The 16,571-nt window shown below is 47.1% G+C and overlaps 1 protein-coding gene across 1 annotated transcript; it reads left to right on the top strand.

Annotated features, from left to right (window-relative positions):
• Positions 1-3,546: 3,546 nt before the first annotated feature.
• Positions 3,547-16,214, top strand: acadm (acyl-CoA dehydrogenase medium chain). The gene is made up of 11 exons (XM_029706077.1): positions 3,547-3,649; positions 4,305-4,410; positions 7,081-7,178; positions 7,478-7,648; positions 8,591-8,671; positions 11,584-11,714; positions 11,929-12,037; positions 12,747-12,887; positions 13,344-13,439; positions 14,631-14,879; positions 15,404-16,214. The coding sequence occupies exons 1-11, from the start codon at positions 3,635-3,637 to the stop codon at positions 15,473-15,475; spliced, it is 1,269 nt and encodes a 422-aa protein (XP_029561937.1). The 5' UTR covers positions 3,547-3,634; the 3' UTR covers positions 15,476-16,214.
• Positions 16,215-16,571: the final 357 nt, after the last annotated feature.

Here is a 16,571-nt window from a genome sequence, read left to right as displayed (position 1 = left end):
GTCTGCAGATGAGGATGTGGTGATTAACAGAGTCAAAAGCTTTGGCCAGGTCAATGAATACGGCAGCACAGTATTGTTTCTTATCGATGGCGGTTACGATGTCGTTTAGGACCTTGAGCGTGGCTGAGGTGCACCCATGACCAGCTCTGAAACCAGATTGCATAGCGGAGAGGGTGCGGTGGGATTCGAAATAGTCGGTAATCTGTTTGTTGACTTGGCTTTCGAAGACTTTGGAAAGGCAGGGTAGGATGGATATAGGTCTGTAGCAATTTGGGTCAAGAGTGTCACCTCCTTTGAAGAGGGGGATGACAGCAGCTGCTTTCCAATCTATGGGAATCTCAGACGACACGAAAGAGAGGTTGAACAGGCTAGTAATAGGGGTTGCAATAATTTCGGCAGATAATTTTAGAAAGAAAGGGTCCAGATTATCAAGCCCAGCTGATTTGTAGGGGTCCATATTTTGCAGCTCTTTCAGAACATCAGCTGAATGGATTTGTGAGAAGGAGAAATGGGGGAGGCTTGGGCGAGTAGCTGTGGGGGGTGCAGTGCTGTTGAATGCAGTAGGGGTAGTTAGGTGGAAAGCATGGCCAGCCGTAGAAAAATGCTTATTGAAATTCTCAATTATAGCGGGCTTATCGGTGGTGACAGAGTTTCCTATCCTCAGTGCAGTGGGCAGTTGGGAGGAGGTGTTCTTATTCTCCATGGACTTTACAATGTCCCAGAACTTTTTAGAGTTGGAGTTGCACGAAGCAAATTTCTGTTTGAAAAAGCTAGCCTTGGCGTTTCTAGCTGCCTGTGTGTATTGGTTTCTAACTTCCCTAAAAAGTTGCATATCGCGGGGGCAGTTCGATGCTAATGCAGAACGCCACAGGATATTTTTGTGTTGGTTAAGGGCAGTCAGGTCTGGAGAGAACCAAGGGCTATATCTGTTCCTGGTTCTAAATTTCTTGAAAGGGGCATGCTTATTTAAGATGGAGAGGAAGGCATTTTTAAAAAATAACCAGGCATCCTCTACTGACGGGATGAGGTCAATATCCTTCCAGGATACCAGGGCCAGGTCGATTAGAAAGACTTGCTCGTTGAAATGTTTCAGGGAGCGTTTGACAGTGATGAGTGGAGGTCGTTTGACCGCTGACCCATTACGGGTGCAGGCAATGAGGCAGTGATCGCTGAGATCTTGGTTGAAAACAGCAGAGGTGTAATTAGAGGGCACATTGGTTAGGATGATATCTATTAGGGTGCCAGTGTTTGCGGCTTTGGGGTTGTACCTGGTGGGTTCATTAATAATTTGTGTGAGATTGAGGGCATCAAGCTTGGATTGTAGAATGGCTGGGGTGTTAAGCATGTCCCAGTTTAGGTCGCCTAGTAGCACGAGCTCTGAAGATAGATGGGGGGCAATCAGTTCACATATGGTGTCCAGAGCACAGCTAGGGGCCGAGGGGGGGTCTATAGCAGGCGGCAACGGTGAGAGACTTGTTTTTGGAGAGGTGGATTTTTAAAAGTAGAAGTTCAAATTGTTTGGGTACAGACCTGGATAGCAGGACAGAACTCTGCAGGCTATCTCTGCAGTAGATTGCAACACCGCCCCCTTTGGTCGTTCTATCTTGTCTGAAAACTTTGTAGTTAGGGATGAAGATTTCACCGTTTTTGGTGGACTTCCTAAGCCAAGATTCAGACACAGCTAGGACATCCGGGTTGGCAGAGTGTGCTAAAGCAGTGAATAAAACAAACTTAGGGAGGAGGCTTCTAATGTTAACATGCATGAAACCAAGGCTATTACGGTTACAGAAGTCATCAAAAGAGAGCGCCTGGGGAGTAGGAGTGGAGCCAGGCACTGCAGGGCCTGGATTCACCTCTACATCCCCAGAGGAGCAGAGAAGAATAAGTATGAGGGTACGGCTAAAAGCTATAATTTAAGCTGACTGCCCCAACTCGGGTTGCTGGAGAAAAGATTTCTGATAACATTTATACTTTTTGGAACTATAACAATATTCAAAGGGGGAAAAAAACAGGCCATAGACTTGAATGGTAAAAAAAAACCATAGAAAATGTGTTTAAGCTATCAACTCCAAACCAATGTTGATGTTCAGACGACCCTAAATTAGGTTACTTGAGAATGTGATTGCATTTTTACTTTAAATGAGCTACAAATGCATTTGAATTGCAACAATAGTGCCATAGACTTACATTGGGAACATTTTGAAATGCATATCCATGCAACACCATTTTCTTCAGGAAATGTACTTTTCTATACTAAACAAAAATATAAATGCAACATGTAACAATTTCATTGATTTTACAGAGTTACAGTTCATATGAGGAAATCAGTCAATTGAAATAAATACATTCGGCCCTAATCTATAGATTTCACATGACTGGGAATACAGATATGCATCTGTTGGTCACAGATACTCTACCTCAAAAAAAGATTTCGTCACTATATTTTTGTGCAATCCAATTGCCATTGATAAAATAAAATTGTTATCGTTGTTCATATTTTATGTCTGCCCATAGCATAATCCCATTGTCATCACGGGGAACTCTGTTCACAGAGTTTACCTCAGCAAACAGCTTGCCCACATGGCTTCATACACGTGGTCTGCGGTTGTGAGGCCGGTTGGATGTACTGCTAAATTCTCAAACACGACGTTGGAGGCGGCTTATGGTAGAGAAAGGAACATTAAAGTATCTGGCAACAGCTCTGGTGGACATTCCTGCGGTCATCATGCCAATTGAGCACTCCCTCAAAACTTGAGACATCTGTTGCATTGTGTTGTGTGACAAAACTGCACATTTTACCGGCATTATATTTTCCCCCAGCACAAGGTGCACCTGTGTAATGATCATGCTATTTAATCAGCTTCTTGATATGCCACACCTGTCAGGTGGATGGATTATCTTGGCAAAGGAGAAATGCTCACTAAAAAGGGATGTAAAAAAAAAAAAATGTGCACAACATTTGAGAGAAACTTTTTGTGCTTCAGGAAAATGTCTGCAATATTTTATTTCAGCTCATGAAACATGGGACCAACATTTTACATGTTGCGTTTATATTTATTGTTCGGTGTAGTTTGTACTATGAACGGTCGGCTGAGGACACATCGACCTCTACTCTGATATCCACGAGGCCCATACTACGGTCAGAGAGCCGTTAATCAGGCTGTGTGACGTACTGTATATATTGTACAACATGTCATTTTCCATTCCACGCAAGGTGTAACTTTCCATGAAACTGTTAAGTGTCAAACTGTATTTTCCCACTTTGCTTGGTCTTGACTTTGTTATATAATTTAGGACAGGACGAGAGCTTATCTTGTCTATATTATAACTATGATCCCACCTGAACTCGCCTGTCTTCCATCTCTGAGGACATTGAAACATTGTCTCTCAGAGAGAGAGAGAGATATATTTATAAATGTCTGCTCACTCGTGTATATTGCCAATATTATAGAAGGTCTTTGTTTTAGGTAAGAAACTAGGTGAAAGGTCATCTGACGACTGACGTAACGTCATGTGACAGAATCCGCGGCCCTGATTGGATGAAACGTGTATTTTTTGGGTTGTTGGGTAGGATGAAGGCGACTCAAAAATATTTTTCCTTCACGACGCGGACGTCTGTAGTGCAACATTAGCAATGCTTTTCAACAAGGTAAATACCAGCTAATAAACAAATAACTGACATGCTTTAACGTTGTTTTCTTTTTTTATGAAGATGTATTTTCTTTTAAGCGTTGTGTATGTAGTTCAGTTGTCTTGCTAGCCGAGAAAATACAGCTAGCATTGAGTTAGCTAGCTAACTATAACGTTGATTAATGCCTAAGGTTAGCGTGAAAGGCATTGGTTCCTTTCTGCGCCACATGTACATGCTAGCTTTCTTATAGATTATAGCTTTGCCGTTTTGTTGTGAAAAGGTGTTGTAAACTAGCTAGTAGACGTGACTCGTCTAACCCCCATATTCAAACCATTTCAATTAACCTCTTGATGTTGTCAATTGTTGACATTCTTGTACACCTTCTAACTACTGTAGACCAGAAGTAAAAAAATAATAATAATCCCTCTAAAAATCCATTAGAAATCGTAACATTTGACGTACCTATAGTAATATGCTTTTATTCATTAGCTAGTGATATGAGGTCTCTATACGTGTGTCCCAAATGGCACCCTGTTACCTATGGGCCCCGGTAGTGCACTACATGGGGGATTAAGGTGCCATTTGGCACGTAATCACTGTGTCGTCTTGGTCCTTGCATAACCATAAGGTTATAGTAGTTGTTGATTTGTTCTACGCCCCACCTCTCCTAAAGGCTCTGAGAGGGGGCGTGCAGTCTGTCCTGCGGCTCCAGAGTACCAGTGCTGCAGCCGTGGCCGCTACCGGCTCTCAGAATGCTCCGTCGACAGGGTTCTGCTTTGGTGAGTACTGGACAGGGCTCTCTGTGAGCAGCTGCTGTGACAGGGCTCTCTGTGAGCAGCTGCTGTGACAGGGCTCTCTGTGAGCAGCTGCTGTGACAGGGCTCTCTGTGAGCAGCGGTTGTTGTTACAGGGCTCTCTGTGAGCAGCGGCTGCTGTGACAGGGCTCTCTGTGAGCAGCGGCTGCTGTGACAGGGCTCTCTGTGAGCAGCGGCTGCTGTGACAGGGCTCTCTGTGAGCAGCGGCTGCTGTGACAGGGCTCTCTGTGAGCAGCGGCTGCTGTGACAGGGCTCTCTGTGAGCAGCGGCTGCTGTGACAGGGCTCTCTGTGAGCAGCGGCTGCTGTGACAGGGCTCTCTGTGAGCAGCGGCTGCTGTGACAGGGCTCTGTGAGCAGCGGCTGCTGTGACAGGGCTCTGTGAGCAGCGGCTGCTGTGACAGGGCTCTCTGTGAGCAGCGGCTGCTGTGACAGGGCTCTCTGTGAGCAGCGGCTGCTGTGACAGGGCTCTCTGTGAGCAGCGGCTGCTGTGACAGGGCTCTCTGTGAGCAGCGGCTGCTGTGACAGGGCTCTCTGTGAGCAGCTGCTGTGACAGGGCTCTCTGTGAGCAGCTGCTGTGACAGGGCTCTCTGTGAGCAGCGGTTGTTGTTACAGGGCTCTCTGTGAGCAGCGGCTGCTGTGACAGGGCTCTCTGTGAGCAGCGGCTGCTGTGACAGGGCTCTCTGTGAGCAGCGGCTGCTGTGACAGGGCTCTCTGTGAGCAGCGGCTGCTGTGACAGGGCTCTCTGTGAGCAGCGGCTGCTGTGACAGGCTCTCTGTGAGCAGCGGCTGCTGTGACAGGGCTCTCTGTGAGCAGCGGCTGCTGTGACAGGGCTCTCTGTGAGCAGCGGCTGCTGTGACAGGGCTCTCTGTGAGCAGCGGCTGCTGTGACAGGGCTCTCTGTGAGCAGCGGCTGCTGTGACAGGGCTCTCTGTGAGCAGCGGCTGCTGTGACAGGGCTCTCTGTGAGCAGCGGCTGCTGTGACAGGGCTCTCTGTGAGCAGCGGCTGCTGTGACAGGGCTCTCTGTGAGCAGCGGCTGCTGTGACAGGGCTCTCTGTGAGCAGCGGCTGCTGTGACAGGGCTCTCTGTGAGCAGCGGCTGCTGTGACAGGGCTCTCTGTGAGCAGCGGCTGCTGTGACAGGGCTCTCTGTGAGCAGCGGCTGCTGTGACAGGGCTCTCTGTGAGCAGCGGCTGCTGTGACAGGGCTCTCTGTGAGCAGCGGCTGCTGTTACGACAGGGCTCTCTGTGAGCAGCGGCTGCTGTTACGACAGGGCTCTCTGTGAGCAGCGGCTGCTGTTACGACAGGGCTCTCTGTGAGCAGCGGCTGCTGTTACGACGGGGCTCTCTGTGAGCAGCGGCTGCTGTTACGACAGGGCTCTCTGTGAGCAGCGGCTGCTGTTACGACAGGGCTCTCTGTGAGCAGCGGCTGCTGTTACGACAGGGCTCTCTGTGAGCAGCGGCTGCTGTGACAGGGCTCTCTGTGAGCAGAGGCTGCTGTGACAGGGCTCTCTGTGAGCAGCGGCTGCTGTGACAGGGCTCTCTGTGAGCAGCGGCTGCTGTGACAGGGCTCTCTGTGAGCAGCGGCTGCTGTGACAGGGCTCTCTGTGAGCAGCGGCTGCTGTGACAGGGCTCTCTGTGAGCAGCGGCTGCTGTGACAGGGCTCTCTGTGAGCAGCGGCTGCTGTGACAGGGCTCTCTGTGAGCAGCGGCTGCTGTGACAGGGCTCTCTGTGAGCAGCGGCTGCTGTGACAGGGCTCTCTGTGAGCAGCGGCTGCTGTGACAGGGCTCTCTGTGAGCAGCGGCTGCTGTTACAGGGCTCTCTGTGAGCAGCGGCTGCTGTTACGACAGGGCTCTCTGTGAGCAGCGGCTGCTGTTACGACAGGGCTCTCTGTGAGCAGCGGCTGCTGTTACGACAGGGCTCTCTGTGAGCAGCGGCTGCTGTTACGACAGGGCTCTCTGTGAGCAGCGGCTGCTGTTACGACAGGGCTCTCTGTGAGCAGCGGCTGCTGTTACGACAGGGCTCTCTGTGAGCAGCGGCTGCTGTTACGACAGGGCTCTCTGTGAGCAGCGGCTGCTGTTACGACAGGGCTCTCTGTGAGCAGCGGCTGCTGTTACGACAGGGCTCTCTGTGAGCAGCGGCTGCTGTTACGACAGGGCTCTCTGTGAGCAGCGGCTGCTGTTACGACAGGGCTCTCTGTGAGCAGCGGCTGCTGTTACGACAGGGCTCTCTGTGAGCAGCGGCTGCTGTTACGACAGGGCTCTCTGTGAGCAGCGGCTGCTGTTACGACAGGGCTCTCTGTGAGCAGCGGCTGCTGTTACGACAGGGCTCTCTGTGAGCAGCGGCTGCTGTTACGACAGGGCTCTCTGTGAGCAGCGGCTGCTGTTACGACAGGGCTCTCTGTGAGCAGCAGCTGCTGTGACAGGGCTCTCTGTGAGCAGCAGCTGCTGTGACAGGGCTCTCTGTGAGCAGCAGCTGCTGTGACAGGGCTCTCTGTGAGCAGCTGCTGCTGTGACAGGGCTCTCTGTGAGCAGCAGCTGCTGTTACGACAGGGCTCTCTGTCAATGCATACCTGTGTATTTATAGACTTCCTGTCTCTCTCTCCCTCCCTCCCTCCCTCCCTCCCTCTGACTATCAACAGAGATGACAGACCAGCAGAAAGAGTTCCAGGAGTTAGCCAGGAAGTTTTCCCGGGAGGAGATTGTCCCTGTTGCAGCAGCCTACGACAGGAGTGGAGAAGTGAGTAGAAGATAAACAACCTGGTGCTCAGATCTTTCCCAACCTGTTTGTATTGGACCAACAGACCCCTCAGATCTTTCCCAACCTGTTTGTATTGGACCAACAGACCCCTCAGATCTTTCCCAACCTGTTTGTATTGGACCAACAGACCCCTCAGATCTTTCCCAACCTGTTTGTATTGGACCAACAGACCCCTCAGATCTTTCCCAACCTGTTTGTATTGGACCAACAGACCCCTCAGATCTTTCCCAACCTGTTTGTATTGGACCAACAGACCCTAACCCTTTTTAATCCCACAGTATCCTTTCCCCATCATCAAGAGAGCGTGGGAGCTGGGCCTGATGAACTCTCACATTCCAGAGGACTGTGGTGGAATGGGTCTGGGCATATTCGACTCCTGCCTCATCACAGAAGAGCTGGCTTATGGTTGCACAGGAGTCCAGACTGCTATCGAAGCCAACTCGCTTGGTGTAAGTCAACATTGTTGTTGAGCTGTAAAAACTATAAAGAGTGATAAACCTAAGATTTTGAATCAAGGTTGATTATTATTTTTTTATTATTTTCCAAGTGTTCAGGTTTTTACATAGTATAGTGGATACATGGCTAATTAGGTCTTAAAATAATCCTGCTGTGAATTGGAGGTTCATAGTGGCTGTTGGTGTGTAGTACTGTCATCTTGTAACCCTGGTTCATCCAGAGTTCATCTTGTAACCCTGGTTCATCCAGAGTTCATCTTGTAACCCTGGTTCATCCAGAGTTCATCTTGTAACCCTGGTTCATCCAGAGTTCATCTTGTAACCCTGGTTCATCCAGAGTTCATCTTGTAACCCTGGTTCATCCAGAGTTCATCTTGTAACCCTGGTTCATCCAGAGTTCATCTTGTAACCCTGGTTCATCCAGAGTTCATCTTGTAACCCTGGTTCATCCAGAGTTCATCTTGTAACCCTGGTTCATCCAGAGTTCATCTTGTAACCCTGGTTCATCCAGAGTTCATCTTGTAACCCTGGTTCATCCAGAGTTCATCTTGTAACCCTGGTTCATCCAGAGTTCATCTTGTAACCCTGGTTCATCCAGAGTTCATCTTGTAACCCTGGTTCATCCAGAGTTCATCTTGTAACCCTGGTTCATCCAGAGTTCATCTTGTAACCCTGGTTCATCCAGAGTTCATCTTGTAACCCTGGTTCATCCAGAGTTCATCTTGTAACCCTGGTTCATCCAGAGTTCATCTTAGGCTGGTAAAAAAGTCAGACTTTCCCTAAATTCTCTGGTTTTCTAGAAATCCTGGTTGAAGGATTCCTAGATTTCCTGCTTATTCTGGAAAACCATGGAATTGTGAGAGAGAAAAAAACGTGACTGTATTTTTGCAACCCTATTAGAAGGCATTAAAGATCTCTTCTGTTTCTTCCTCACAGCAAATGCCAGTGATCATAGCAGGTAATGATTCCCAGAAGAAGAAGTACTTGGGCAGAATGACAGAGGAGCCTCTCATGTGTGTAAGTGTTCATGTGAAATACAAGAAGGAATTAAGGATGTGACAAGTTGGAAAAAAACATTTATTAGTTGTTTTATGTTTTCCGTTAAAATGATCAAAATATAAAACAAATCCCAGTGAATTCACAAATGCAGATATCCATATGGTTGTGTTGCGTATGAGTCGTGGTTATGCATTGCACCTGTACTACTGTCACAGTACCTCAATACAACCTCGTGATGTTAGTTAGCGTTTTACCAATTTGTCATGTAACTTCTCAAAGTATTGCCATGTAGTACTTCACTGTTGTCGCTTGCCTTTCTCTGCCATTTGTCCAACTGTTCATGTTTTATGAGGATGACGTAGTGGTGGAGAGACAACTCCCGGTGTAGACTCTCTCATTTCTGAGTGTGAAGATTTAATTCCACTAGGAATTGACTCCTAAGATTCAGTATTTTTTTAGAACGGAAGGACTGATTTTTGATAGCGGTTCTAACGAGAACACAAACACTCACATATTTTATAGCGAGACGAAGGGGAGGGACACGGTATAGTAGGTCCAGGGCATCGCGATACTCGTCAGTATCGTTGCCAGGGATACAAAACACGAAGCAGATTTAACTTCTTCATGAAAACCCCCGATGATGGAGAAACACAGGCCCCCGATGATGGAGAAACACAGGTCCCCGATGATGGAGAAACACAGGCCCCCGATGATGGAGAAATACAGGCCCCCGATGATGGAGAAACACAGGTCCCCGATGATGGAGAAACACAGGTCCCCGATGATGGAGAAACACAGGTCCCCGATGATGGAGAAACACAGGTCCCCGATGATGGAGAAACACAGGCCCCCGATGATGGAGAAACACAGGCCCCCGATGATGGAGAAACACAGGCCCCCGATGATGGAGAAACACAGGCCCCCGATGATGGAGAAACACAGGCCCCCGATGATGGAGAAACACAGGCCCCCGATGATGGAGAAACACAGGCCCCGATGATGGAGAAACACAGGTCACGATGATGGAGAAACACAGGTCACGATGATGGAGAAACACAGGTCACGATGATGGAGAAACACAGGCCCCAGATGATGGAGAAACACAGGTCACGATGATGGAGAAACACAGGCCACGATGATGGAGAAACACAGGCCACGATGATGGAGAAACACAGGCCCCAGATGATGGAGAAACACAGGCCCCAGATGATGGAGAAACACAGGCCCCAGATGATGGAGAAACACAGGTCCCCGATGATGGAGAAACACAGGCCCCAGATGATGGAGAAACACAGGCCCCAGATGATGGAGAAACACAGGCCCCAGATGATGGAGAAACACAGGCCCCAGATGATGGAGAAACACAGGCCCCAGATGATGGAGAAACACAGGTCACGATGATGGAGAAACACAGGTCACGATGATGGAGAAACACAGGTCACGATGATGTCATCCAGAGGAGGGATGTGGCAATTTTTGCTTAACGTTTAAACAGCCACTAAAAAAATTGTTTTCCGTTGAAATGATTCTAAAAAAATTATCATAAAAATCCACATCAATTCACAATGCAGAATAATTTAGGAATGTATGACCGCTAGGGACGGGCGATGAAATTCAATCTACCAAATCAAATTTTTGTTTGTCACGTGCTGAATACAACAGTGAAATGCTTACTTACAAGCCCTTAATTATTTACAACAATGCAGTTTTAATTAGAGTTAAGAAAATAGACTAAATAAACTAAAGTTACACGATATTTACATAACAATAACGAGGCTATATACAGAGTGAACTGGTACTGTCAATGTGCAGGGGGTACATGTTAGTAACATGGCACTACAGGTACAGTAACATGGCAATGGCAACAATAACTTTTTCAGACTATTTTAAAAAGTGCCGCATCTCTAGACGTACCTTTTCAGACAGTATAATTCTTCTCCGGCGTTAAAGGTTGTATTTGTTCCCTGACAAGAATAAACATGGCTGATTTAATGTAGCGTTTATGCTATTGTAGCGTTTATGCTATTGTAGCTAGGTGTTTTATTTCCACTAAACGTCTTGGTAAGTCAGGGTATTCAACAAACTTTTAAAAGTTCATTTATTTGTTTATTAGGAGAGAGTAAGTCTGCCGCAGCTAGGTCCATATTATTTGATTGGCCGTTCTGGTTGCCTAGTGATGGCCGTCAGTCTTGCTTCAGAAGCAGTAATCCTTTACCGTAAAATGCCTGTTCATCTCTCCAGAGAAGGTTTCGTGTCTGCGTTTTTAAAAAGCAGTAGTGTAGCCTACACTACTGAATGTAATTTTTTTTATTTGTTTTGAACATAAATAAGCCGCACATGTCTATAAGCCGCAGGTGCCTACCGGTACATTGAAACAAATGAACTTTACACAGGCTTTAACGAAACACGGCTTGTAACAAAAATAAATAGGCTTTAACGAAACACGGCTTGTAACAAAAAATAAAAAATTAGCAGTAAACAGTAGCCTACCAAGAAAGTCATTGCTCCAGACCAAGCTCCCGTGCAGCAGCTCTATTTCCTTTTCCAACAGCCAGATCAATCACCTTCAACTTGAAAGCTGCATCATATGCATTTCTCCGTGTCTTTGCCATGATGAGGGTGACAAAATGGCTACCGTAATCAGAATGATGGGAAGTTTGAGCGCGCTCAATTTAATCTAAACAGTAAACAAAAAAGTTGTTTGACCTTAACCCGTTCGGCAATTTCATTGGTCTAATGAAAGCTTAATGCCGCCAAAAAACTGAGCACGTCACAGAATGTGTGAAAGCGGGAAAAATCCATATATTAGCCACGTCATTGTTTAAGCCGCGAGGTTCAAAGCCTGGGAAAAAAGTAGCGGCTTATAGTCCGGAATTTACGGTAGTTTGATAAGAAAATGCTGACGGGTGGGTGTTTGTGTTGACTGACAGGCGTACGGGGTGACGGAGCCTGGCGCGGGCTCTGACGTGGCGGGTCTGAAGACGCGGGCGGAGAAGAAAGGAGACGAGTACATTGTTAACGGTCAAAAGATGTGGATCACCAACGGAGGCAAAGCCAACTGGTGAGAGGAGAAACGCACACCGCCATTTTTAAAGTGATTTGTCAATAAAGACAATCTGTCCCCATGCTGAACACATTTAATGCCCCCTTTTTTTTTGTGGAATGAAATGTTTTTTTTTTTCAATAAAAAAAAAAGATTAGGTTTGTCTTTTTAGTTTAGTTTATTCCCCCAGGCAGCATGTGGTGTGATAAGACAGTCTTCTCAATGCTCACAGGTATTTCCTGTTGGCCCGTACTGATGCCGACCCTAAGTGTCCGACCAGCAAGGCTTTCACAGGCTTCATCGTAGACGCGGACTCACCCGGAATACTAGTTGGCAGGAAGGTAAGGATCTAGTGTCTCAATTATATCACTCTGTCTCGATCAAAAAACTCTACGTCGTAGTGACTGGATCTATTGTTTTGCTAGAACTTATGAAATTACTCACGTGTGTGTGCTGCAAACTAGAGGATCTGAGATTGGCGTCTGAACATAACCTATAATATCGATGTGTTTGAGTTTAACATGTTACTTGTATTGTATTTAACCTTTATTTAATTAGGCAAGTTCAGTTAAGAACAAAAATCTTATTTACGATGACAACCTAGGAACAGTGGGTTAACTGCCTTGTTCAGGGGCAGAAACAACAGATTTGTACCTTGTCAGCTCAGGGATTTGAACTTGCAACCTTTCGCTTACTGGCCCAACGCTCTAACCACTAGGCTACCCTTCCACCCCAATATTATAGGTCACTATAGTAACCTGTAATATTGCTGTGTGTAGGAGTTGAACATGTTACTATAGTAACCAGTAATATTGCTGTGCGTGTAGGAGTTGAACATGTTACTATAGTAACCTGTGTGTCTGTGTGTAGGAGTTGAACACGTTACTATAGTAACCTGTGTGTCTGTGTGTAGGAGTTGAACACGTTACTATAGTAACCTGTAATATTGCTGTGCGTGTAGGAGTTGAACATGTTACTATAGTAACCTGTGTGTCTGTGTGTAGGAGTTGAACATGTTACTATAGTAACCTGTAATATTGCTGTGTGTAGGAGTTGAACATGGGTCAGCGGTGTTCAGACACCAGAGGAATCACCTTTGAGGACGTCCGGATACCCAAGGAGAACGTTCTGATTGGAGAAGGAGCCGGCTTCAAGATCGCCATGGGAGCCTTCGACAAGACCAGACCGCCAGTGAGTCATGGTTTCCTAGACAACATGGCGGGCTGCATTTTGTGACACCACTGCGATTTATTATTTTTTTATTTATTTTTTGGGGGGGGGGGGTTGCAAAGTTTCCGGTAACCATCCCAAAGTTTTCCAGAAATCCTGGCTAAAGGATTCCAGGGTTTCATGCTTATTCCCTACCTGATTCCACAATATCCCCCCCCCCCCCCTAAAAACCTGTGAATTGTGGGAAAGTTACCAGAATTTTTGCAACCCTACCTGCCATATTATGAGTTAGTACCCCCTCCCTAAAAACCTGTGAATTGTGGGAAAGTTACCAGAATTTTTGCAACCCTACCTGCCATATTATGAGTTAGTCCCCCCTCCCTAAAAACCTGTGAATTGTGGGGAAAGTTAGCAGAATTTTTGCAACCCTACCTGCCATATTATGAGTTAGTGATGAGAGTTGCTCTGTGTATCCAGGTGGCAGCAGGCGCTACAGGTCTGGCTCAGAGAGCTCTGGATGAAGCGACTGGCTACGCTTTGGAGAGGAAGACCTTTGGAAAAGTCATTGCTGAGGTTCATCACTTTCTTCCACTTTGTTCCACATAGAAATACACAAAGCAATATCACTATGGGTATTAGAATGTTGCCTTTACTGAAGATGAAGAGATTTCAGTGTCTCAACAAGAGCTCATCGAAATTGAAAGTGCTTTGTAGTCCAGGAGTATTTTCATTTGGGAAACTGGCCCTAGTGCTCTAAGGTTTGACCTTTGGCCTCATACCATTGATAATGCTACTGCAGTCTCCATTTTGAAAGTGCCTTTTTTTTTTTTTGGTCAGCAGTATTCTTAGTCTGGGGAAACTGGCAACAGGGCCATGTTCAGTTCATATCCGACAGGATTCTTTATCCTACATATCAGAGGCCATCTGACCCTTACTCTAGTGTTACTGACTTGTTGCACCCTCGACAACTACTATGATTATTATTATTTGACAATGCTGGTCGTTTATGAACATTTGAACATCTAGGCCATGTTCTGTTAATCTCCACCCGGCACAGCCAGAAGAGGACTGGCCACCCCTCATAGCCTGGTTCCTCTCTAGGTTTCTTCCTAGGTTCTGGCCTTTCTAGGGAGTTTTTCCTAGCCACCGTGCTTCTAAACCTGCATTACTTGCTGTTTGGGGTTTTAGGCTGGGTTTCTGTACAGCTCTTTGAGATATCAGCTGATGTACGAAGGGCTATATAAATACATTTGATTTGATGTTTTATTCTACATGGCATATCTCTGTCTGAAAAGTTCCAAAACGTTGTATCCTGCTGAACACATCTCAATACTCTTGAGGTTTGACTGCCCCCCCATCCCTCCCCTCCCTCTCCTCCCTCCCTCCCTCCCTCCCTCCCTCCTCTCCTCCTCCCTCCCTCCCCTCCCTCCCTCCCCTCCTCCCTCCCCCCCCCCCTCCCCTCCTCCCTCCCCCCCCCCTCCCCTCCCTCCCTCCTCCCCTCCCTCCCCTCCCTCCTCCCTCCCCTCCTCCCTCCCCTCCCCTCCCTCCCTCCCTCCCCCCCTCCTCCCCTCCCTCCCTCCCCTCCCTCCCTCCCCTCCTCCCTCCCCTCCTCCCTCCCTCCCTCCCTCCCCTCCTCCCTCCCTCCCTCCCCTCCCCCCCCCCCCCCCCCTCCCCTCCTCCCTCCCCTCCCCTCCCTCCCCTCCTCCCCCCCCCTCCCTCCCCTCCTCCCTCCTCCCCCCCTCCCTCCCCTCCTCCTCCCCACAGCACCAGGCGGTATCGTTCCTGTTGGCTGAGATGGCCATGAAGGTAGAGCTGGCCAGAATGGGCTGGCAGAGGTCAGCCTGGGAGGTCGACAACGGCAGGAGGAACACATACTACGCCTCTATCGCTAAGGCATTCGCCGGAGACATCGCCAACCAGGTGGCCAGCGACGCCGTGCAGGTGTTTGGAGGAAACGGCTTCAACTCTGAATACCCCGTAGAGAAACTAATGAGGGATGCCAAGATCTACCAGGTGAGGTGGGGGGGTGGGGGGGCAGTTCTACCTCATCAACTGTTTTTAAAATTCTGTAAGAATGCTTAACGACCAATTAGTAGCCTGCACCACTATTGTTGTATGCATAGAGTTATCTGACCAGGGCCCGTATTCAAAAAGGCATCTGAGTGCTAGAATTTGTTTTCCCATTTTAGCTCATAAGGAGTAAGACTGTATGGATGGAAGGGGCCTGATCCTAGATCAGCATTCCTACTTTTTAAGACGCTTTGTGAATTCAAGACCTGGATAAACTTGTTCCTACCTTTTTTTTAGACTACTTCCTGGGTTGTGTTCAGAGGTACATTACCAACCTGAATGAACTTAACCAATCATTCCGTTGCAAAATGCTTAGCCACTGAACACTTCCCTAGTCCGGTCAACTGGTTAGGAAAAACTCCTGGCATTTTAATGTATGAAAAACTGATATAAATGGGGGGGGGGGGGCGAGAGAGAAACTGATAGACTTCATTGGAGACATTTTATGTCTGCTCGTTTCATTCCAGATCTATGAAGGCACCGCCCAGATCCAGAGGTTAATCATTTCCCGTGAACACTTCGGCAGGTTCAAGAAATGAGCTCCCAACACCTGTCATCCCGTCCCTCTCTGAATGAACACCTGTCGTCTTCCTTCTCCGTTCTGTTCAAACTACCCTTTTCATGATCAATACAACTCAGGATGCAGTCACACCTGGGTCCAATACAGGATGTCAAGTACTGGAGATGTGTTGGATTGAACTTGCGTGACATGCTGGGTGGGCAGCATAGCTGCTGCATCCCCTGAAAAATCTAACCTAAATAAATATAAAGTATATGAATTAAAAAAAAATGTAAAAAAATCGCAGCCCGCAACTATGCTGAGCAGTTATGGGATTATTAGGGTGGTTCTATTGTCCCAAGACATGATAAATAATATGTATGTCAAAGTATTTGGGGTTCATCAGATATGGCACGCTATGCTTTTATATAGTTCCCTACTTTTGACCAGAGCCTATGGTCAAAAGTAGTGCACTGCATAGGGAATAGGGTGCAATTTCAGACATATACTTTGACTGAAGTGTGGAATGCAGTACAGAATGTGGCCTTACATCACAACACACCACATGCCTTGTTGCCCGTTTGGTTTCAACGTTCAACTGTAGCTGTAGTGTTAAATGGCTTTGTGTGTGTGTGTGAAGAAGATTGTGACTTATGAAAATATAACCGATCAAATGAGTTGGAAACATGTAAAACGTTTTCTAAATGATAAACCTCAAGATAGTCCACCTCAACTTTTATCAGCACTTTGTTGAACTGTAATAAACTATGTATACTGATTAACTTGTTTTGTAATTATTACTTTAGTCATTGTACACGAAGACTGACTATATGACGTACTGTATAGACCCCTTTCCAGAACACCACACGCTGACGTTTCGCACAGACTGACGTTTCGCACAGACTGACGTTACGCACAGATGCGCGTAATTCTTGGTGGCAGAAAGAAAGCCACTTCCATCTGGGTACATTCAACATATTCTAGATTAACGTTTTTATTTCTTCTTTAATCACTTTTGATTATATTTGGTTGTGATCTTTGCAAAATAACTATTTTTGGATGCAGCACTTAGCATTCTAGCTAACGCCCGATATATTGCTGTAACAAACGCAGGCCAAAGAGCCATTTTACTGCCT

Source organism: Salmo trutta, chromosome 21 (genome assembly GCF_901001165.1).
Source record: "Salmo trutta chromosome 21, fSalTru1.1, whole genome shotgun sequence".
Taxonomy (NCBI): Eukaryota; Metazoa; Chordata; class Actinopteri; order Salmoniformes; family Salmonidae; genus Salmo; species Salmo trutta.
The sequence above is the reverse complement of the archived record's forward strand: the minus strand, read 5'-3'. Positions and strand labels throughout refer to the sequence as shown.